Source organism: Python bivittatus, unplaced genomic scaffold (genome assembly GCF_059951505.1).
Source record: "Python bivittatus isolate LINGU-HERP-01145 unplaced genomic scaffold, Pbiv_v1 ctg000690_np1212, whole genome shotgun sequence".
NCBI classification, from domain to species: Eukaryota; Metazoa; Chordata; class Lepidosauria; order Squamata; family Pythonidae; genus Python; species Python bivittatus.
Window position 1 is genome coordinate 20,169,367 of NW_028277096.1, and position 23,653 is coordinate 20,193,019.

At 40.7% G+C, this 23,653-nt stretch overlaps 1 protein-coding gene across 7 annotated transcripts in view; it reads left to right on the plus strand.

Moving 5' to 3' along the window:
• The window catches only part of BCAS3 (BCAS3 microtubule associated cell migration factor), a 514,094-nt gene that overhangs the window by 236,532 nt on the left and 253,909 nt on the right, over positions 1-23,653 (plus strand). For 6 of the 7 annotated variants that reach the window (XM_088152584.1, XM_088152590.1, XM_088152589.1 and 3 more), the window contains 3 exons: positions 17,496-17,596; positions 20,720-20,916; positions 23,412-23,509. In XM_088152584.1, coding sequence (XP_088008710.1) covers positions 17,496-17,596; positions 20,720-20,916; positions 23,412-23,509 — 396 coding nt within the window. The remainder of the gene's footprint in view (positions 1-17,495; positions 17,597-20,719; positions 20,917-23,411; positions 23,510-23,653) is intronic. The other variant, XM_088152585.1, reaches the window with a different exon arrangement.

The window sequence follows — 23,653 nt, forward strand, 5'->3', positions numbered from 1 at the left end:
ATGATGTTGTTGATGATGATTTCTCTGAATTTAGTTGGGAGCCAATTTTGAACAGCTCTTAGAAAATAACATTGCAGTTGTTTAGAAATTTAAAAAAAAAAAACCCAAATCTTGCAGCAACAGCCTTGAAGGGTGGGAACAAGGAAAGTATTGTGTGCTTGAAAGACATGTGCAGAGCCATTCCCCAAGGGGGCTTATAATTGCACTCACACAGACGGGTTATTTTCTTGGGGGGGGGGAATGGAGGAATAAGTGACATCTGCCACCGAGGCTTGAGGGCAGAATGCCCCTGTTGTAAGGTAGCATGGTGTACCTGACATTTTCACGAATAAGCTCTGCCTTGCTTCAGAAGACTGGGCAGGGTCAGTTTTTGTCAAGATGCTGTTGGGGCAAGGATCAATTGCAAGGCTATGGGAGTAAGAAAGAATTCATAAGAATCTTAGAGTATCTCTGCTGGGTCAAGACCAAAGGCCCATGGAATCTTAGATGCTGTCTTCCATAGTGATAACCAAGTAGGTGCCCCTGGGAAATCTTCAGCCACCTTTTTAAATTCTCATTGCTCCCCAGGAACTGGCACACAGAAGCAAGCTTCTTCAGAGCTAGATTAGATCTAATGGCCAGTAATGGGCTTATTCTCCACAAATATTGTTTCTTTCATTACTGGATTTCTCTACTATTTTTTCTTCAGGAGCCCAAGGTGGTGTGCACAGCACTCCCTTCACCAATTTTCCCATCTATTACTCTGTGAGGTAGGTTGGACTGAGAGAAAGCAACCTACCCAAAGTTACCCAGTGACTTTCTATGGGTAGGTATCTTCCCAGTCCTAGTCCAAAACCTTAACTAGTACACCACACTGACTCTTGTTATAGCTGATTGATTGATTATGTGCCATCAAGTTGTTGCGACCACATAGATAGATTTCCCCGAGGAGGATCTCTTCCCAACCTGGTTCTTCCATCACCATAGTAATTCAGTCCATTCACCTTGCTGCTGATCATCCTCTTCTTTTCCAACATTATAGACTTCTCTGGAGAGCTAAGTCTTCACATAATACATCCATATGAATTAATAGGACCCTTTAAAGGATCCTATCCTTTAAAGCTTACTTAAGCTACCACTTCCATCAAGAAGGAATATCACAAATCAATTAAATGCAGTATTGTAAGGCTCCCAGCCTCCACACTGTTTTGGATTTTTAGAAAGCATAAAGGAGGTGCTTATAAAATGAGTAGGGGTGCAGAACTACTGCTCCAGAAGATAGAACCAAGAATTAAAGTTATTCGGTCAGAATGGACTACTGAGCTGAGAAGATGAAATAGCAGAAAGCTATGAAAAATGTTGCATGCAGAGGCCACAAATCAGAGCAATGATTTGTATATTCATTCAGAGTATATGATGGTGAAAACTAGGCAGGTTCTGGGCTCTTAGTTAATCACAAGCAGAATGTGAACCAGCAGTGCAGTGTTGATGTTTGAAAAAATCCATGGCAATTTTAGACTAGTATCCATATCAGGAAAAGTCCTAACTCCTCTCTTGTGGGCATTTGGTTAGGCGGAATCTAGATTTCTAGGTTCAGTTGTGGGTGTCAACATTTTAAGAAGTCCATTGACAAACAAGAAAATCTCTGTTGAAAGGGAACTGGGTGGTAAGAGATTTGTAAACCATGCAGTTGGGCTTTTATTTATGAACCAAATTACCTTTTGTCAGTCATCGAACCTCCAAGTTCTTAGTCTTCCAAGCTGACTGTATGTTGGGAAAGCTGACAACTTCAGCCCGTCACATAGGAATTTAGGAAACTCTTCATCCGTCAGTCCTGTGATTGTCTCATTCCAATGCAGTGACATTCCAAGGTCTCAGGCAGAGGTTGAATCCAGTGGTTACAGTGATCTGTATGCCATATCTGTGGCATATTATTTGTTGCACCAACAGATGCTGAAAGTAAGGAGGGATACCATTCTTCTCTGAGGAACCAGGATTGTCAAATTTTGTAAAGGATCAGACAGAAGATGTTCCTACTAGAGAATAAGGCTGTGTTGCCATTATAGCAAACCAAGATTTCATCAGAATAATAAAACTTGCTCCATGCTCATATACTTGTCTGCAATGTTGTGATGGAAGCACAGAAGGGATGGAGTTGGCATTGCAATATCAGAACACACATTTTGTCACGTGCCTTCCCTTTGCCTCCCTGTGGCTCCCCATGATAGGACAAAGCCAGCAACCTGAATTGGGTATAGAAGCATATTTATACTTCCCCAACTATACATGCAAGGGCAATAACATTGAATAATGCATTAGATTCTGTTTTGCTTGTTTGTTTCCTACCTCTGTCATTGGGAAGAGGCACCTTCAGTTTACAAACACTTTGCCCCTCAATAGATTTATTGAGAAGGCCTACAGAAATCAGGAGGGGACTGATGGCAAGAATTAATATATTAACTGGTCTGCAGCGTTCTTTGACAAATTGCTTACTAAATACATCAAAATTGATTGACTGTTGTGTGCTTTTGAATTGACAAATGAGTGCATTAAAGGGAAGGAGAGAAATCCATTAATTACAGCTGCCCTCGACTGTAGGAAATGTAATGATATAAGTATAGATTTTGTTAAAACAAACAAACAAAAGATAACCCTCGCCTCCTCTGACTTTGTTGTACAGTTTCCTGGTAAGCTTACGTGGCACATCTTCCTTCTTCAATCTCTGCTAGGAGGTCTTGGAGGCAGGAGTGTGATTGATCTTGAAACTGTCAAAATAGCTTTCTTATTCTGTCACATTCCACTCTCTTATAAATGGCAGATCTCTTTCCACAATGACATGTATGGCATGGGACCTGGCATATGGTAGAAGGCTTTGGGGGGGATCTATCTAAACTAGACCAAAGAAATCAGTGCTGAAGGACAGTCTTTCTAGGAGATTTCTGCAGCCCTGCCTGGGATTGAATTTGTGCCCTTCTTCTGAAGAGGTTCATCTTATAGTACAGTCTGAGAATTCCCATAGCACACAAGTCAAGCCTGTCAGATCCAGTGTGAACTAAGACTGTCTCCTAGATAACACCTGACAGTCTTCCACTGATATTCTTTTTGGGAACTTTCAGTAGAGAAGGTTTATTTCAGGAAGATACTGTACTTTCAGTAGTACTGCTGTAATTGAGGCACTCTAAGCTATTTGTGCTACTCAAACTGGACCTCCCAATCATAGTCTTTGATTGCCCTAATTTTGGCAAGTCAGCTGGGGAAGGGGGAAGGGAAGGAAGAGAAAGTACTATTTTTCAGGAAAGAACCATCCAAGACAGCTAGGTGTATGTGTTTATCCAGTTCTGATAGAAGCAGATTTTCATTTATTTTTGAAATAAGTATGCTAGCCTTAAAAATCAGGTTTTCCTTGATGAAAATCAAGAGGGGTATAAAATAAAGTAGATTTAGGTTGTGGATTAAGTAGATTGGAGCAGCCCAGAGGATTTTTAGAGCTTGGAATGACTTTAGGGTTTTGCTGTTGCTCTCTTGAAGGACAAGGGGATGGACAGAATTTGGAGGGGAGAAGGGACCTCGAAGGAAGTTGGATGCCCCCAGCTAGTTTGTGTGGTGAGTTTAATGGATTTGGGCTGAATTTACAGAGAAGTAAGGTTTGCTGATGGAACAGAGCACTGCTCATGCCAAAGAGTGCCTGGTGAAGGCCACTCATGCAGGACAATGCGCAGGACACCTTCCAAAAAGTAGATCTTTCAGTTAAAATGATGTTAGTTACTTTGATATTTTAGCTCCTAGTTTTGTTCATTTTACTTTGGTGGTTTTGGCAATTTTCATGTATATTAACAACTGGCTAATTTTTGTGTTAGTATATATGAGAGGTTTGTATAATACTACAATTTTATGATGCCTACCAAATTTGTTTTCTAAAGCATCTGACAAATCCAAGTGAATAACCTGGTTCATGGATGCTGAAAACCATCAGCTATATATAACATGCTCTTTCTAAGCAACTTCTTACTTTCCAGATGTGTTGGATGTTAATTCCCAGAGTTTTCAGCTAGCCAGCTATATTGCCTGTCAGGCTAGGAGTTATCATCCAACACAGTTGGAAGGTATCATGTTGGAGGAGGTGGTCTAGAATTTAGGTACAGTTTCTCCATCTTACTTTACCATCTTCCACCAGAGGTAGACAATGATGCAAGAATGTGTACTGATTTGTTGATTTGTAATATCTAGTTTTGATCTGGATTATGATGGAGTTCTTTGAAGACCATCTTTGTTCACACCATGCCTGTCACATGCCCTTTGGCCCTTAATCACAACTGAATGGGCCTGAAGACTAACTGGATATTTTCATTAGGAAGCCAATGGTATTACATCAACATTTAGACATGCTGCATGTTTTAGTACCAGGTAGAATGATATATACATTGAGCTGTGTTGTCCAAATGGAAAGTTTAACATTCCTATTTTCGCTGCTTTCTCTCTTGGTGTTGTATTTCTTGAACTTGTTGTGAAAAATTGCCTTTAGCTAGCTGTGTGTTCTCCTCTTAGAATTATGCTCAGTTTTAGCACAGTAATTAAGCCAGGCAGTGTCCTTGTCAAGATGACTTAACAATTCTTGTGAGTTAAATGAAGGGCCAAGCTTGTTTCTCTGGATTAAAATCTAGTTGTCCTGGATATGAAAACCTTAGAATCCTTAAAAAAAATTAGAAGATTGGGACTTCCAGGGAAGCTATGGCAAACTGGAGACATCTCTGTGAAAGCAGAGCTGGCAACAGCAGCAAAGACTGAGGAACTGGTGAGTAGACCGATTCCTTGGAACATCTCCAGATGAGGAGAGCTTGGGAGATTATCCATATGTGCTCTGGATGGCTGCAGGAGGAGACAGCAGTTTTCTGCGGGTTTGAGTGCCAGGAAACAAAGGGATCAGCCATCTTGCTCACAACTATGGCAGAGTCTTTTAAAGGACACTAAGTTTGCAAGCCTCACTTTCTAATCATTTTTGGAAATTGCCTATTAACCATCTTAAAGCTATTAGAGATCTTCGTAATGATAAGTTTGAAAAGTCATCGGATGAGTTTATCTTCAATTCTGAACAAAAGAAAAATTAATCATAAGCTTACGAACTTAAAGAATTTGAAATAAACAGCAAAAAGCTAAATAAGATTTTGATCTAAGAAGGTGATAAATGGATTAAGGGTCCAGAAAAATTTGGAATATTAACTTTTATTATAAGATTTTGGAATTAACTATAAAAAATAAATAGCTTCTCATGGGAAGCAGACTTATTTTGGCTATCCTGGCTATTGTAAGTCATAACAAAGATAAGTTACTTTATGTTTTTAGAAACTGGATGCTGGAGGGGAATAAAGATTCTAAACAGAAGGGGGGGGAAACTACAAGCCTGTCCTTGATGTCAATTAATACTGGGACTTACAAAATGACACAAAATGTTATAACATTCAAAACATTAAAGGAGATCTTTGAAGAATGGAACCAGAAATTAGTAACTACAATATCAACACTGTCAGTAATGATGTCTGCTTCTATGGATAGACTTTGTCCAAAAGATGTTAATGAAGGAATGACAGATGTGGAACAAATTTTATCTGACAAGGCAGAGAAAATACCCAAAGTGGAACTACAAATGACAGGCCAAGAGAATGATTTGGAAAAGGACATTCACTGGCTATACAAAAGAAAGTTTTAAAAATTAAAAGGGAAATGCAAATGATAAACCAAGAGAATGACCTGGAAAATGTTTTCTTACTGGATCTACAAAAGAGGCTTGTTAAAGCCTTGAGGAAATTTGTGTGATGGGATAATGAATTGAAGAGAAATCAAGTTCTACGACAATATTTGATTGAATTAAATATTAAGACTGTTAGAAGGAAAAGTAAGGAATATAAAGTGGGTTTATTTGATCAAGTTTAAAATAAGACCTTTTTTTTGCAGAGTTCTGGCAACCTTTATGGACTTTTTGCTGACACCAGGATTGAAAAGTTGATGTTTATAGATTTGGTTATAGTTAAGGGATGGGATATGGGATGAAGAGATATCTGTTTGTACCTTATAGGGGATAAAGAGTTACTACATTTATTTATACTTGCTGTGATGAAGGTTGGAAGCCACTTCTTTATATATTTCTTTTCTTTCACTTTATTATATTTTTTTCTTCTTTCTTTCTTTTTCCTGCCCTTTTTATTCTTTTTTCTCTTCTCTTTAAGTTTAGTTTGTATTAGTTTTTACTATTGTAATCAAAATCCTTAATAAACATTATATTCAAAAAAGAAAGAAAGAGAAGATGGAACACTTTTACATTTAAGTTAAACACTGTTTAACTTAAATGTAAAACTGAAGACAGTTGGTATAATTTTGCCCAAATTCACATCATATTTACAAAAGTGTACTTCTATGGAGAGTCAGGAATCATTGCTTTGCTTGGCTTATATATAACTAAATAAAACTGCATCTTATTTTCTCATTCCACAAGCAAATTCATGTTGACGGGTAGCATCAGGATATTGTATAGGCGCCCCTGGCTCCTCCTCTTTGAGAGTTCTGTTGGGAAAAATGTTGGAGCCAGCTCTTGTCTTAAAGACATAACTTATTCATAATATGTTCACCTCTCCATAGGAAAAGAACGAGTGAGTCCAACGGACAAGAGTAATAAGCAGAAGCAGGAAACAGAAGTTATTTTACAGCGCTAAATTAAAAATTATTGCAGAAGACTCAGGATAAGTGGTTCCTGAGACACAGAAGGGATGCAACTGAGCTCTACAAGCAAAGAGAAGATTCCTGCCAGTTCGACTAATTAGTCCCAGGAACCAAGATAAATCTGTGACCACCAGATTGTTAGATCATGAAGCATGTTGTCTGATATCATGATGGATGTAACACACCAATTTCCCAGGCCAGTTAAGTCCACTGATGATTATCCTTTCAGGCTAATCCATGTGGAGACAAATTATACTACAAGGAACAGCTATAGCAGCATCACCATGGTCTTTGAAAATCTAGAAAGGAAGCTCAAGGATCTGAAGGCTCAAGCAATCTTCATCCATCCTTCCAATCCATGAAAGAGGACCAGAAAGGGAAATACAATACTGCAATTAATAACTGACTAGGGTGCTAATGGGAGACATTGTGTTTCAGGGACAGTGTTCTGAGTGACCTAGATGGTAGACTGTTGGTAATATCAGTTGCATCTCATGGAGACTGGTAGGCCAAAGGATGGGGACCTTGATCAGGAGAGTTTTAAACTGAATTGTATGGGGTTTGGAGTTGAAAACAATGAAGTAAGGACCTCAGATAAAATTAAGCAGGAGTGTTGCTTTAACAGGGCCTATTAAACCACTCAGTAAAAAATCAGGAAGAATCATAGAGTTCATGACTATCATTGTCTATACACTAATGCTTAGATTATGGGAGATAAACAAGCTGAACCTTAACTCTTAGTACAGAAAGGCAAATAAAATGCAGTACGTATATGAAGAACTTGATGCAATGAATATAGCAATGGATTTTTCTCAATTACTTTTTACAGCCTGTTGTTGCAGCTTGGTGCCATTTTGCCTCTTTTCTGTTTATGTCCTTTGCTTTTTCCTTTATGCTGCCTTTTAAGCCTTATTTCAAATCCTGTTTACTATGGCAACCCACATGTTTTTGGTGGGCATCCAGGATATCAGTGTTAGCATTGATGGTGCTAATGACAACAATCACATGGAATGCTTGAAATGGCAGGTAAATATCAAGCCCACTAGAAACTTGGGGAGGGGGGAAAATAGGTGGGAAGGACAGCATCACACAAATGTATTGGCAGGGTGGTAAATTCAAAGGGAAGGAGAGGATTTGGGCTCATTCCTTCGACCTGATAAAAATCGGGAGGAGTCCAGTAGCACTTTTTCTGAGCAACAACTTTTATTGAAATGCGTAATCTTCTGTGAACTGTGGCTCACTTCATCAGATGCATGAAGAGGTTAAACTGATGAACAATTACATTGGGATGAGGTGGGGGGACAAAAGAGTGTTTATGCAGATGCAGGGTGCATGTGTGAGAGAGTACAAATACCTCATTAATTAGCAATTGTCACATGTTTTAAACTCACATTAAGACCTTCTGAGATAGCCCAAAACTATTTGATATATGTGAGTTCCACAGTCTCTCATTCTGTAGTGCTGGCGTATGAGATCTGTCCTTTGAGATCTGTAACTGAGTATCCTGGGAGATTAAAATGGTCTGATGTTACTTTGTCCTTCATTATGAGTCCTGATGTGAAACTTGTGTCCATTAATTCTTCTGCGCAGGGTCTGGCCTGTTTGGCCAATGTAGAATCCAGAGGGGCATTGTTGGTAGATGATGACATATATCCATTAGAGGAGAGTGTGTGAAGGCACCTCTAATCTTGTGTGTGTACTTGTTGGGGTCTGTGATGGTGCTGCTGGTGTAAATATTTTGCTAGGAGCAAAATATTTTATCTAATCAACCATTATTCTGTTGTTTCTTGTTGCTTGTGAATATCTGTTTCAGTTGGATGGTTGTATGCAAGTATGGGTCGGCTACTTAGTGCCTGAGAAAGTGCAGTGTCTTTGTCCAGTATAGGCAGTAGCTTACTGATAATGCATTTGAGTGGCTTGAGCTGTGAGCTGTAAGTGACAACCAGTAGTGTTTTTAGGATCTGACAAAGGGTGTCTTGCTCTCTAGGCATTTTGGAATACCTTTAATTGTTGGTGAAATCAAAAGCAGTTGTTTCCATCATTCTCCCTCTCTCAGATTCTTTTGGTGGACCCAAATCTATGCATCAGTCAATCAAGGAAAATCTGGCCCCAAATCATCAGGAAAAGATTCCTTGTGTTAGGTGCAAGGTCTTGGTGATAAGCACTCTTTGTCTTAGCTGTTTTTCGTAAGCCAGCCTTAATCACCTCTCCTTTACTTGAAAGGCTCTCATAAGTGGAAACGTCAGCATCTGTGTTCCATGGGGGAAAGGAAAGGTTTTTTCCCTCTAGAAAGGACTGTTGCCCTTTTAGTGAAGACAGGAGGTTAAGTGGTGAAAGGAAATGCAAATAATAATTTTTTTACCAAGCATCTGACAGAATAAAATGAGTAGAACCAGGGCTAGTCTGGCTTCTCTGTAGCTTTGAACAATCTCATACAGGTGGTGGTTCTCCAGGAGCTCAAGGGATCTTTGTGAAGCTTCATTATGCAGCACTTCCGAGCACGTGAACAGACTAGCCAAGATATAGTAATCAACTCAGGGCTGTTTATGCAGATGTGAGAAATTGACTGGAAGCTTTATATTCCTTTCTGGCTCTCTGTGTGCTCGTGTTCACTGCATCTCAGCAATAAAATCTGCTGTCCCAATGCACCTTTCAAATGCTAAAATGCTGGAAGTAGTTCTGAGCACAGAAGAATTAAAATAACTTTCAGATGCCTCCAAACAGCCATAATGTGCTGAAATGGTTCTTTTGCTGGCCCTGCTTGGTCATCTGGAACTTCTTAAAAGACGGGTGGTAGTTGGGGAGAGTTTGAGGAGGTGGATTCCATCAATGCAACGAGGTCAGTTTTCAAAGCTACATGTGAGGATTTAGCTGGGTGAGTCCTCCTGATGCTAATGGGAGTCAAACAGCTAAATCCCCGCGCTCTGCTTTGAAAATTTACTACTAAGCCTCTTGACTTCTCACTACATACTTTGATTGTAACAGTAATCCATGGTTAACATAATTTTCCCGACAATAATGTCAAACATACTATCGAAAGCAGTGAATTATAGAAAGAGTTACCTCTTCTGTAACTCTTTAAAGATGGCCCCATCAGGTCGATTTCACAGCAGGCCTTGCCACTGAATTTATTATTGAGCACAAAAGAATATTGTATTTGTTGCTGGTGTTTGAATCGTTGTCTGAGGACTTGTACTGAAAATTGACACTGCTTAATTGTGTGATGCTATGGGCCATTTTTTAAAAAAGAGCGAGGCTCTATGCTTTTTTTTTAATTAAGCTTATTTCTGAAATTTTGAATCTTGGAAGATTAAGACAGACCTGGACACCTTGAGACCCAGTGACTGTGCATTGTGAGTTGCTAATAGGGCCACTTCATTCATCACCTGTTGACTGTAATATCAAGGAAGGGGCCATGAATGAGCCTCTCTGCATCAAGCCTCATAGGCAAAACCTTTGCCCCCCACCTGCCATCAACTCTACGCCAGCAGATTTCCATGGAGACAGTAAATCCTTTGGCAGAGAGCCATCTAGTGCCTCCTGGATCGAAAGAGAGGCAGATCCAATGGTGTGGCTGTTTATATGAAGCAGTCCTGCTTCTTTTCCCCCTTCTGTCAGAGAGCTCTGTGCAAAGTTTTAAGAAAAGCGCTAAGTGTTAGGAGCCATTGAATTATGCCCAGGAGCCTTCAGTTCCATAAATGCTCTCCCTGTGTGAAAATTAGCATTGAAAGATCTTCTAGGACATGCATAAGTAGCCTTCTTCAGTGGTTTTAGAGAAAGAGGTAAATTTATAATTGTACTTATAACTGCTGTAAAGAAGATCGGAAGCCACTTCTTTGTATCTTTTTCTTTTCTCTCAGTTGAGAGTATATTGGCTGTCATAGAAAAGTGGCTTCTTCTCTGAATGACTGGCCTGGTAGGCATGGCTATCATAAAGCACGAATTCATAAGAAGGTGAACTTGTCCACAGGATGGTTTCTATAATCCCTGCAGAAATACTGTTGAGGCCCCAGAAGATGGACGCCAATAAACATTATGCTAGAAGCTTTGCTTTGCTTTGCAGCCTGCAGTCGATTGATTGAGTGAAGTAATCTTTTCAAAAAGTCGGATGGCCCAGCAAGTCTGGAAGGGAATGAATAGGAACATTTTCCATTCCTGAATTAAGGCAATGGGGAATTTGCAGGGTTTGGGATGAGCTCCACCCCAAAGCATTGCTATTGGACAGAGGCCTGTTAAGGACTCCCTGTTGGAACTGAGACTGTGCCTCAGCCAGTCTTCCAGGCTCTGATTTGTTTCTCTGGATTCCTTGATCCCGATTTTATAATTCTCAATTCAGCTGGATTCCGGGGAGATCTATCCTGATTCAGAATCATCATTATCTTCTGTGTCTTGGATATGACATCCATTTCAAGCAACTTTATTGTGGGCCTCTTGGTAGATCATAGGTCCGTGCTTGTGCTTGTGTCTGCATGTGTGTCTTTGCACATGTTTTAAGATATGAACTATAGATATTTTGCTTCTAAGTGCACACCTTTAGTGTGTACAATGCACTCATGTACACAGCAAATGTAAGAGCATGGGGAGCCTATTTTTTTATATAATTTTATTAAAAGTTTTAAAAAGGAAGATAAAAATTAATACAAACTAATATAACGTAGGAAAGAAAAAAGAGAAAGAAATCAAAGAGAAAGCTAAAAGGGCAAGGAAGGGGAAAAAAGTAAAAGAAAAGAAAGAAAAAAGTTACAAAGAAGTGGCTTCCGATCTTCTTTACAGCAGTTATAAGTACAATTATAAATTTACCTCTTTCTCTAAAGTTACAACATGTCTCTCTTCTTTTGAGCATGGGGACTCTATGTGATGTTGCTGTGCTGGTCTTGGGATATGTGGTGTTGTCATAGGGCTGGTTGGTTTTATTTATTCCTAGGATTGCCTTGTGTAAGGTAGGCGGCCATACAAGTTTATGAATGAATGAATGAATGAATGAATGAATGAATGAATGAATGAATGAATGAATGAATGAATGAATGATTCCAGTATGCTTGTCAGCTTAGCCTTGTCTGTTGAGTTATACTAGTTAAGATGCCTGGGTTTGTTGCTCTGTAATGCATGAAATGGCCTTACTGTATTGCCATCTTCTCCAGCCATCATAGGTTTCTGGAGATTTCAAACTGGCCATTTCACAGGATATGTGAAAGACTGACACAGTTCCACAACATTCAATTAGTTCCAGGGCGGAAGTAACGCACCTGCGGTTGTTGAGAATCTGTTGTGTTGCAGACCCCTTTGCAGCACACAGAAATGTCTGTTTTGTAATTATACTCTATCTGTGACTGTTCTCCAGGGAAAAACGTAATGAAAGGGAAAGGAAACCAGATCCCTGTACTGAGCTGCTGATAGAAAACCTGAAAAGATGAATAATTGAGCATCTACAGTATTGTAGCCTTGCATTGGAGGGCATGGAAGAGCATTGACAACATGAGCAAAATATGCTGCTTTTAAAAGAGTGGCTTTGTGTATCTTTGTTTGTTTGTTTAATTGCTGCATTGTGTTCTGGTTATGCTCCTACAGTAACAATGTAGTTTATTGGCACCGTTCTACCTCATAATGTTGCAGAACTTTGCCATCTTGCCTTGCCTGATACATCCACGTTTCTTTACAGTTCTAAAAATATCTGCAAGGTCAGAACAACCTTAGTGAATCAGAACAAGGATCCAGATAGCCCTGCAACCCAGCAGCAATCTGGGTTAAGGTTAGGGTCTGGAACCTAGATGAAAGGGGAGCAGTTTCCCTAAAGGGTGACATCCCTCTGTGTCCCATTTTTAGTGCACTGGCCAAAGTGATTTTTGTTACAGAAAAATAATGGGTATTAAATAATGAGTGCCTTCAAGCATAGGGCAGAACTATTGGGCTCTTCTTCACACTTATTTCTACAAGCCAGGGGTGTGGCAGCTGAGACATCAAGGTCTCCTTTGCACAAACAGCAAATGTGAAAGTAGAACTGTTTTTGGCTTGAAACACAAGAGTGCTTCAGGGGTTATCTTCAGAATCTGGACTAAACTTGCCACCAACTTAACGGGCATAAGTCACCTCAAGAGGAGAACAAATGTCATAAACTGCGGGAGTGACTTTCAACACATCAAGAGACCCTTTTGGAGTCATCCTTGCTGGTAGAGTGTTCACTGATTCCAACCCTCCACCTTTCCTAACACTTCTACTGTATATCATTTTTCCTCATGTGTCACAACCTGCTTAGGGCTACTCCCTTTTCAGTCATTCTACTAATTTCTTGCTCATGTGTCACCAGGCCATCTGTGTGCATGTGTGTGTCTGATATGATACACACTGGTGTGTACAAGCCCTCTTTGGGCTTGCATCCTGCTTGCACCTTCCTTCCTGCTTGCTCCTCAATATCCTGCACTGAGGAGGAAGGCCATTCTGCTGAGAATATCTCCTACTTCCTTAAGGCCCTTAAGGGCCCCAGTTGACAAAGTTTTGGATCATACCAGGTTTTCTGTTAGCCTTGAAATGACCATGAGTAGAAGCCTCCTTGTTAAAGTGAAGCTTGAGAATGGAACCAAATTTGCTTGCAAGTCCTGACCTTTAACCTCTGTGTGGGCAGCCTGACCCACTTGCATGGGTTTGCATACTACTTACTAATAAGTTATCACCACTTATATCCCTGATCCAGACTACTGAGAAACTAGTGAGAGGGATCAGATTGCCTGAGAAAATCCATCAGGTTTGGGGAAACATATAGCCACTTTAAGAGCAAAACCAAAGAGGAACCAGCAAAAACAATCCAATGAAGACTGAATATTTATTTAGTATTTATTCAATTTATATAGCCACCCATCTCAAATATATAACTCTGAGTGGCTCACAGCAATTAAAACTATATTAAAAAATACAAAAAACAATAAAAGCCATATAATGACATAATCAGTAGGCAAGATCTACCAAGAATCGCCAACAACAATCAACATAGCCACTGTACAGGTTCTACCACATACCTGGTTCCCAAAGGACAATGGCAAAACCAAGTCTTTAAGGTCTTACAGAAAGCCAGTAGGGGCCAGTCTGATCTTCAGGAGGATGATATTCCAAAGGGTGGGTGCCACAACAGAAAAGGTCTGCCTTCCTGGGCCCCACCCATGAATGCTTGTGACCTGTGTGTGCGTATGACAAAAAAGAACGTAAGGAAGACTGAAATATTGAGCAGGAACTTCGTAGGATAGCAATTACTTGCAGATGCCGGTCATCAGTGGAAGTTGTCCTCGCTTGTCAACTTTCTTAACAGCATTTGAAAGAAGTAATCTTGAAGCATCAGTAGGTGGCAGCACCAAGCCCACCTGTAATGGAAGCAGGGTCAGTCCTGTTTAGTGTTTGGATGGGAGACGACTAGGAAATCCCAAGGCAGAAGGAAGTTGGAAAACATCCTAGAAGAAGACAGTAGTGTATCATAACTGTTGATAAAAAAAAAAAAAAAAACAGATGTAGTCACCAGAGCTGAGCTCAACTTAGCATAAAATTACAGTTCTTTTTTTCATTCTTTTTTCCAATAATTTTTATTTGGTCAAATTATTACTACTGTTGCTGTTAGTGTTATTTTTTTCATTCCACATCAGGTTTCCAGCTATGCCTCCCTTCAGGCAAGATGCCAGGCATGCCCATCCATTGAACCATGTCAAACAATTATTTTAAATAAAGGTTTTGGGGATATTGCTACAAGCCTTAGAGTTCCCCCAAGGCATTCTATATGTCTGCCATTTTAAAGGGGCCCCATTTTGTTTCCAGTATTGTTGGCACTACAGGCTGAACTTCATGGTTAGCAGGAAACATTTGTCAGTGCCAGAACAATGCAGGTGAGACTTAATAGGGTTTCCACTTCAGCCTGAGAGCCAGAGTTCAAAACAAGAGGCACAGTTTCTCAAGACAGACAAGAAGTAAGGTCCAGGCAAAACTAAGAGTTCTAAGCAAAGTATTTCTGCCAAGAAGCTCCAGGATAGGATGGGAAATGATTTGGGGCCAGTGGCCATGAATTCTGAAAGTATGATGTGGGCATGTGTCTGCTGTGGTAGTGATGGCCAGTTATGAAATTTCCATCAATCCACCAGAAAGCATGCTGATGCTTTATTTATTTTATTTTATTTGGAGACCGCCCAACTCCCAAAAGACTTTAGGCAGCTTACAGTACACACAAAGAAAGACTCCTGCCACTCTATTACCACTTTTCTCCACCCCAACTTTCTGGTGCCCTCTTTCTGGGCAGATGGGTACTTTCCAAAACAAACTAGCGGGTTAAAGTCTGGCATTACTAGAATAAAGATAATGGTGGAGTTGTGCTGTGCTGTTTTGCGGTGCTCCGACACCTGTCCTCTTCTCTCACTAGATTTATATCCCGCCTTTGGTTCAGGAGCTCAAGGCAACATATATAACACTCCTTCCTCCCGTTTCCCTTGCAGCAATAACTGTGTGAGATATACTGGGCTGAAAGAGAGAGACTGGCCCAAAGTCATCCAGCAAGACTCTATGGCTGAGGATAGACTTGAACCTAGATCTTCTTAGTCCAAGATCTTCACCACTATCCCACATAGACTTTTAAATATAACTTTCTAAAAGAAAATTGAAAGTTAGGTAAGGTAAGAAACTTAGTGAACACTAAAAGAGATCTCCATAAGGACATTGGTTCCCATGTTGTCCAGTCCTGCTCAAAGCAGTGAATGTGATTCTTCCCCCACAATTATTATTCTCAAACAACCCTGCAAGTTCACGTTAGCAATTAGTAACACGTTCATCAGAAACATAAAATGCTGCCTAATACCAGCTTGAATTATTTATCTAGTGCAGAACCATCCTATCCTTTGACGGGGAGCACTTCTCCAGGTCCTTACAGCAACTTCTCAGGGTTCTTTATTGCTTATTGGATCCATTTAACTGGAAATGACAGGAGATGAATCTGGAGCTTCTGTATGCAAAGCAGGTTGCTCTTCTAGCACTCCATGGTCCATCTAAAAGTCTGAGTCCATTAAGATGCAGTGTCCAAAGTGTTTTCTACTTTATAGCCCATTTCCCCTTAGGGAAGCAAATTTAGAAGTTCTTTTCACAGTAGGACAAGCACTTGACTATACTCACTTTAGTATCTACTTATCTCACTTTAACAATCTACAGAGAAGTATATCAGAGCGAATGCTAAAAATTCCATCTTTTTCCATGACCCCATCATTTGCTAATCTTGATCATTTTTCGTTCTGGCCTTTCTCTTATCCCTTAGTATTATATTGCCTTTAATTCCAGGTATCCCTAGTAACAAACAAATCTCCTGTCCCCTCTGGGTGTCTAGTTCAGAAGTTTCACACTGTTGTATTTTTTTTTCAGTTACAATTTTTTAAAATACCCAACAGTGCTGCAATATATCTGTTTGACAAAGCAGCTGCTGCTGGGATGTGCATCTTCTGCTACCACCCGCCAAAGGGATCTCAGCCAACTTAATTTTTGAGGCAGCTTCAAATCGGTTGCATTAACATCAAGGTGACTTGATGCTTACAGTTCTTGAGCCTAATGCTTTCTGAGGAGTGGTTTTGTTCAAGTACTTCAACTGGCTTTTTGCATCTCCTGAAGTGGAGACATTTAAAAAGAGGAAAATGTTGCAGCAAATACTATATCACAGAGACCTGGACTTGTTAAGGGTGCAGCGACCTTGGAATCATCATCATCTTTACCTAAAGCTCTTCTGAGGGTACTCCTGGTTTTGCTGAACAGGCTTGAGCAAATTTCAGGCTTGCCAGATCTGTTTTGCTTGTCATCAGAACCTTAACATCCGCTACTTGGAGTCAAATGCAGTCAACCAACTCACCTACCAACCCAAAAACATAAAAAATCTTAAATATATTGGTTTTGAGGCCCAGAACTGAATAGCATTTCCAGATCTTCAACATAAGAAAAAATCTCACTCTTGTTACACTAATTATTAATTTCAGCCCCTCTCTCTATATGTGTGTGCGCTGAAAGAGAAGTCATTTTAATCTCCCAACAGAATAAATGGAAAGTGGACATAAAGAAATAATATGTTGCTTGGAACAGATTAAGAATTAGAAGTATGTGGAATTATGTTGATAAGTATGAAAAGAGATGCTTCATGGAACGATAAAATGAAAAAGCTACAGATGAGAAAACATAATTTCTGCAAAAATGAAAATAAGAGAAATGTGCATACAAAGAAGTTGCAGAGAACATAGTGTGAGAGAGCAAGGAACACTTAAGAGTAAAAGAGACAAGAAATGCAGATTGATTTTGATAGAAATTAAGCATTGTTTTTGAAGTAAGTGAAAAGGGCTAAAGAAAAAGTCTTCAGCAGAGTGATTAGAATTAAAAATAGAAGTGATAAATTATTTGGGATGAAACTGAAATGAGGGAATGCTGGAAATTTGTATGGGAATGACAGCAATATATCAAAGAGTGGGATTGAGACACATGTTATGAATGTTAGTGTCCAAGAAAAAAATGATGAAAAGGAAGTCATAAATGGTGTAAGAACATTGAAAAATGATAAACCTGCATGTATAGATGGTATAAATCAGGGTTCCTCAACCTTGGCAACTTTAAGACGGGTGGACTTCAATTTCCAGAATTCCCCAGCCAGCCTTGCTCACTGGGGAATTCTGGGAGTTGAAGTCCACCCGTCTTAAAGTTGCCAAGGTTGAGGAACCCTGGTATAAATGAAAGAAAAGAACTGTGCCATGTACTTTTTGACATTTTCTTAATCATGTTTGATTTTTTTCTTGCCTCCTATCTCTGTTCCCCCACAGTAGTTCCATTTGGAAGCCCAGGGCCGATTACTCGCCATGAGTCCTATGACAGTTTGGCTTCTGATCACAGTGGACAAGAAGATGAAGGATGGCTTTCTCAGGTATTGTTATGGAATGTCAGGAAAGTGTGGAGCCATTACAAAAAGATGTGTCAGTCCTGGGAAAGTAGAAAGTGTGAGAAAGAAACTCAAAACAATTTTGCCATGATTGGGTTAGGTGTTCAGCTGAAGTACAGAGGACCTTTGACAGGCTTTCAAGATTTAGTTACAAACTGCATTAAAGTACTTTCTGAGACTCCTGCTGATTCCTGTTTCCTGACCGTCCTTACCTTGAAGGGCTAACAGGTATGGGTGATGACAGGGACTTGGTTCTGGCAGAAAAGCAGGCAATCTGGAGTTCTCCAGAAGTTCTCAGAAGGGATATGGAAGGTTTTGGAAGACACTGTTCCCCACCCCTCTTCCTGATCAATGGCATTATGAAGGTTTTTCTCCATGGTTAAAGTCCAGCTCAGATTTTACCTGTCCTGGGTAAGGTTTGTGACAAATTATTTTGGGGAGGAAAAGCACCTATTGGGATCTATGTGTGGATCTCCATGTGCCAAATTGCAATTGTTTCAACTAAAGTCAGTTCCCCTTCCCTCTCCCAAAATTAGGATAATAGAGGGAGTTTAGTTAAAAACCAGGAGCAGATTTTTATGTGAAATTATTGTGTTTCCTGACTCTGAAAACAAATCATTGGGCTAAGCATGTGCTTAGGTGTACCCATTTCTTATGCTAATTTTGGAGGGATTGTAACTTAAGAGAACGATGACATGTTTTGCATATAGAAGCTTTCTAGTTGAAGTTGCCCATTAAGACAGTAAGTCTAATGGCAGGTGACAGAAAAATTTTGCCAATCCCTTGCCAACCATACAAGACAATGCTAGGCTTGATGGACTAATAGATTAGGTTGTAACAAGGCAGCTTCCTGTGTTCCCAAGTGCACATCTGCCCCTGATGCCAGTTGATTGAACACTGGATTTAAGTACAGAAACCTGAGGTCAGTTTGCTCACACTTGCTCTATTGCATTGACTCTAGACACTGCTTCTCAGGGCTAAATATTAACTGAATGAAAATTCCAAGTAAAAATGTAATGGCCCAAGTAGGCTGACTCTCCTCACGGTAGTGTGCATGAATCCACTTTAACTGGATCCTGGTGACTGCCTACGTTAACTGTGTTTTTGAGCATGCGTAGTGTTTCTGCGGCAATGCCAGTATGTTCATAAAAGTGGACCTATTGGATGTCCTCTGGAACCTACATTCCTTCTTTTTCCAAAAGGAGCCTCAGCAGAAGTCTTAGGGCTGCTCAGGGAGTGTTCAGGAATGCCTGCATTTTGTTAAGCAATTGAATCTCCTCAGAACACAAAAGACGCTTGCCATCCGCCAGCTAGTCACTTCAGATTAAAGCCTGGAGCGTTTGTCTGTTTTTCCAGATGGAAGTGTTATCAATGGTTACACCATGTGACAAAGGAACACTGCCCTTCACTTCCACTTCTCAATTAGGAAAGTGGGTAATGCATGCTGTCATTGGGAAGGAGATACAATATGTTTGTCCTGTGTGTGGCAAGGGGATGACTGGGAACATCTGCCTCCTCGTATTGGTGAAATCGCAGAAGCATCTGTTTACCTCTCGGCTCTATGGAGCTGATGGCTTTGAGCTCCACGTATGCAGAAGGCTTTAGTTATGGCCTATTTTACATAGTGGGGCGCAAGAGCTGCACGCATCAGGCAGACAGCTTGTGCTGCCCTCATGAAAAAGGGAAATGTTGACAGCACATGGAATGGCCTGCATGCTCTTCCTTCAGGCTTTGAAAAGAGGTGCCCAACAAGAAGAAGACCACATAAAAAAAAGGAAAGGAAAGCTTGTTATAATGATCAGGAGTCAGCTGGAATATTGCAATTCTGCAGCCTCGGAAATAATAGCTCGGTCAAGGAAGCACTTCTGTGCAAATCCAAAGCCAGCATCAGGAGGGACAAAAATAACTTTGAAGGGCCACATTCTGTTTCTGTTTAATGTGGAGGCCTTTGTCCTCCCTATCCCACCTTTTCACAAGTGTAGAGCTTTTTTTCCCTTTTATGATGTGAGAACTTATGAAACTTCAAAAGACTCTCATTTTCATACAAGTGCACTTGATCACCAGACTGCAGAAACACTTTTGCTCCCATCTGCATTTTGAGGTCTTAATCTGCTGTTGCTTCTTTTCTATCCTCTCCTCCTCCTCCCTATTGTTCTAAATCCCTTTAAAAGGCATTTCAGTATTTTATACTGCCCTTCCTAATTGTTACCAGGAATGTTTACAACAATTTAATCCACCACAACATAGAATTAACTCAGGTGCCCAATAAAATGACTGTTCAAAGAGTAGTCCCACTGAATTCAATGGCCTTGTGCTGTCAGGAATATGTATTATGTTTGCAGCATTAATTGGGAAGAAGGAGTAACAACAGTAAAAGGGATTAGGGACAGCATTGATGCTGTATAAAATGTCATCTCCATGTTATACTCTTTCACAGAATATATGTTCCCTTCTGTTGAGTCTCTTTTGGCAGCTGCCCAGGAAGGGCAGGGAACAGTCACTGATTATGTCCAAATAATAGGGTCAGCTATGCAAGTTAAAATGAGAGTGGGAAGAACTCTACCCCAGACCGGCATTTTGGCAACATCACCATTTTGAACCCGGCGTGAGGTTTTCAGAGACAGACCGTGTTGTGTATTGGTGAAGGTGTTGGACAAGGAGTCAAGGGTCCTGGATTCAGGTCCTCCCAAGGGGACTTTGGGCCAGTTATTCACTCTCACTCCAACCTATCTGATAGAGTTGTGGGGGGAAATAGGAGGAGCAGCACTGTGTATAAGCTCCTGAATGAAAGGCAGGACATAATTTTTTTGTTCATAGTTTGGGTTTTCATGAGACATGTGAAGACACATAAACTAGCCACCTCCAAGCTGGTGTCTCTCATGTATATGGGACGTGATCTGTCAAAATTCCCAGGTTAGCATGGTCAGATTCCATGAGTCACTAGATTGAGAACTGCAGAAATTAGAGTCCAATACATCTAGAAGACAGTGGCGTGGAGAAATCTGGTCTCAGCTGATATATGCTGATTAGAAGGATGCAGGCCTGATTTTTAGAACCTGTTGCCAGGTTGATCTTCACATTAACATTGCTTGGATGCTACACTTCCAGGTTGAAATTGTGACTCACACTGGACCTCACCGACGCCTGTGGATGGGCCCCCAGTTCCAATTCAAGACTATTCACCCTTCAGGTCAAACAACTGTAATTTCCTCCAGTTCTTCAGTGCTTCAGTCCCATGGTCCCAGTGATACTCCACAGCCTCTCCTGGACTTCGACACGGATGATTTGGATTTAGACAGTCTCAGGTTAGAATTTTAAACAAAACAAAGACTTGTTCCCTATTTCTCATCACACCAGCATGATATGTCTAAGAAAGAGCTGACAGAAAATTGTATAAAATGCTTCATGTTAGCCTTCTAAGTTTCTGGCTGTTTCCTTTTTTTAAAAAAAAAAAAGAGGGGCCGTGTCTTGATTTAAGCAAGAGTTGATGAAAGGTGAATAATTTTTGTTTCATTCATAGGTTAGCTTCTTTATGCAACCCTTCATCTACAGTATGTATAGCAGTAGAAGCTTGGCAACAGCACCTTTATTTAAGGAAAGGATTTTTCCCTCTTCCCTAGGCAAAATAGCTCCTAGAACAGCTTATAAATCTCTGCCTTCAGTTTTAGGATCAAGATGCAAAAGGGGAAAAAAAGGGAAGGAAAAAAGAAATGCAAACTCATGAAACAATTTTTGGAGTGATGAACTACTTAACAACCTGATGGCATGGAAATTGGACAGGTAGTCTACTAGAATGTTTGCTTCTAGAAGACAGGCAAGCAGAGGCAAATTGTGCTGATTTTTCAGCTGAGATGATGGGTCTGCCTGCTTCCCTTCTGGGGCCAAGAGAAAATGCTTGATGCTGATGACTCTGGATCTGCCCTTGCCCATTTTCTACTTGCTTGGCTTGTGAAGTTGAAATCCATACTAAGGGCAAAGGGCTCTGCAGAAGTCTTACATCAAAGGAGGGGGGAATTTAGATCCCTGGGCTTGTAGGGAAAAAATGGGTGTGGTGTGTCTCTAACTCATATGTATGCATGTCATCTTTAGGGACCACGGGGACAGGCCATCTCAGTTGCTTCTCCTCTTCTTTCGAACAGCTTTCCTCCCGAGATTAGATTGGTTTTCACCCTACGGATTCTTTCTCTCTTTCTTAAATTTATAGGCCACCCCAATCTGTATGACTCTGGGCGGCTTACAGGATGCAACAGTAAAAAAATCAATAAGCACACAGAATGTATGAACTATTTATTTACTTATTTATTCAATTCATACTGTATGGTTACCCACCCAACATACAACTCTAGGCAGCGAACAACAGTTAAAATCAACAGTAAAAACATCACCCAAATACTTCCCTCCTAGAGTAACACCCCAGTCCATCTCACACCCCCTGAAGAACAGGTTCAGTAAACACCCTGTCCCCAATGTCCAGGGGAAAATCCAAGTTTTTAATGCCTAATGGAAGACTATCAGAGTTGGGGATATCCAAATGTTGAGTGATATGCTGTTGCAGAAGGAAGCACACCAACAGAGAAAGCATGCTTCCTAGGTCCTGTCATACCCCTTTAATTTAGGAGGCCTAGAGATTGAGTAATGAAAAGCACATGGAGGACTTGGATTCTAGTAAGTGTGGGGGGATGCTGGTAGTCAGATCACAGCTGCTGGCACCTCCCACTAGGCATGTCTCTTGCAGAAGCCCTGTGAACCAGAGTCTGGCACTTCCTGTGTTACCATACATTTGCAGGAAGATGCCCTAGCAGATTGTGCCCCATTACATATATATCGTACAGTACTTAGCACTGCCCTTATCTTTACTCCCTGCAGGCAATGCATGTTATTTGTTTGTTTGTTTGTTTGTCTCCCATCTCCTCCAGCGGGTGACTCTGGGCGTACTCTGCAAATGTACTCTGGGCGTACTCTGCAGATGTACTCTGCATCTAAACTATTGGAATGTGAGAATGACCTTGGAAGATGGGCGGCTGGGGGGGGAGTGATGCTACCAAGGGAACAATAAGATAAAAGGGGGAGGAGCCCGCAACTGAGTAACTGGCAGAGAAAGAAACTTAGAAAGGATCCGCCCTAACTGATCATGTGGTAAAAAGGGACAGCAGGAGATTTGTACTTTGAGTTGCAAGATTCTGTTAATCTGGCCTAACGATAAAGTAGAAGTAGCTCATCTGGTTGTGTTTCCTATCTGGTTTACCCTGGAGGGCTGACATCAATCTTGCAACTCTGAAAGTACAAATCTCCTGCTGTCCCTTTTTACCGCCTGATCAGTCAGGGCGAGTCCTTTCTAAGTTTCTTTCTCTGCCCGTTACTCAGTTGCAGGCTCCTCCCCCTTTTACCTGATCGCTCCCTTGTTATCATCTCTCCCCCCCCCCCATCTTTCAAGGTCATTCTCACATTGCATTACAACTATGGCCCTCCCCATGTATACATAAGAGTCTTTGAACCTTGACCCATCCCCCCCCGTCCTAAACTTGACTCTCACTGTTATGGCACAGTGACCCTCTCTATGGCATTTTCAGGTTGGACACAAGAGCATCTCAAACCATCCCTGCTCATACAGGCAGGTATTCTGGAGAACAAAAAGTCAGAGTGTAGAAATCCTGTCTGCCAGGATTACATAGCTCAGTTATCACAACCTGAATCTGGCTCCAGATAGTTGTACTGACTTTCTTTTTGTGATTTAAGCCCTTTGGCACTCTTTTCAACAAACTGATACTTTAACAGAAATGTACCATGGTTTGTATTTTAGGATCCAGCCTGTACGTTCTGAGCCTGTTAGCATGCCGGGGTCATCATGCCCAACTTCTGATCACCGAGGAGGTTCTTCAGCAACTGATGCTACCTCAGGTAGGAAAGTGTCTATTAGACTTAGTTTTTTGGTCTGTTCATGGTCAAGTATGGATTGATTTTCCATTGGTGCAAAGTTCTTGAGTGTAAATAAGACTGAAGTTATTTTATGGATTGGTAAAATAAATGGTTTTATTCCGTGGT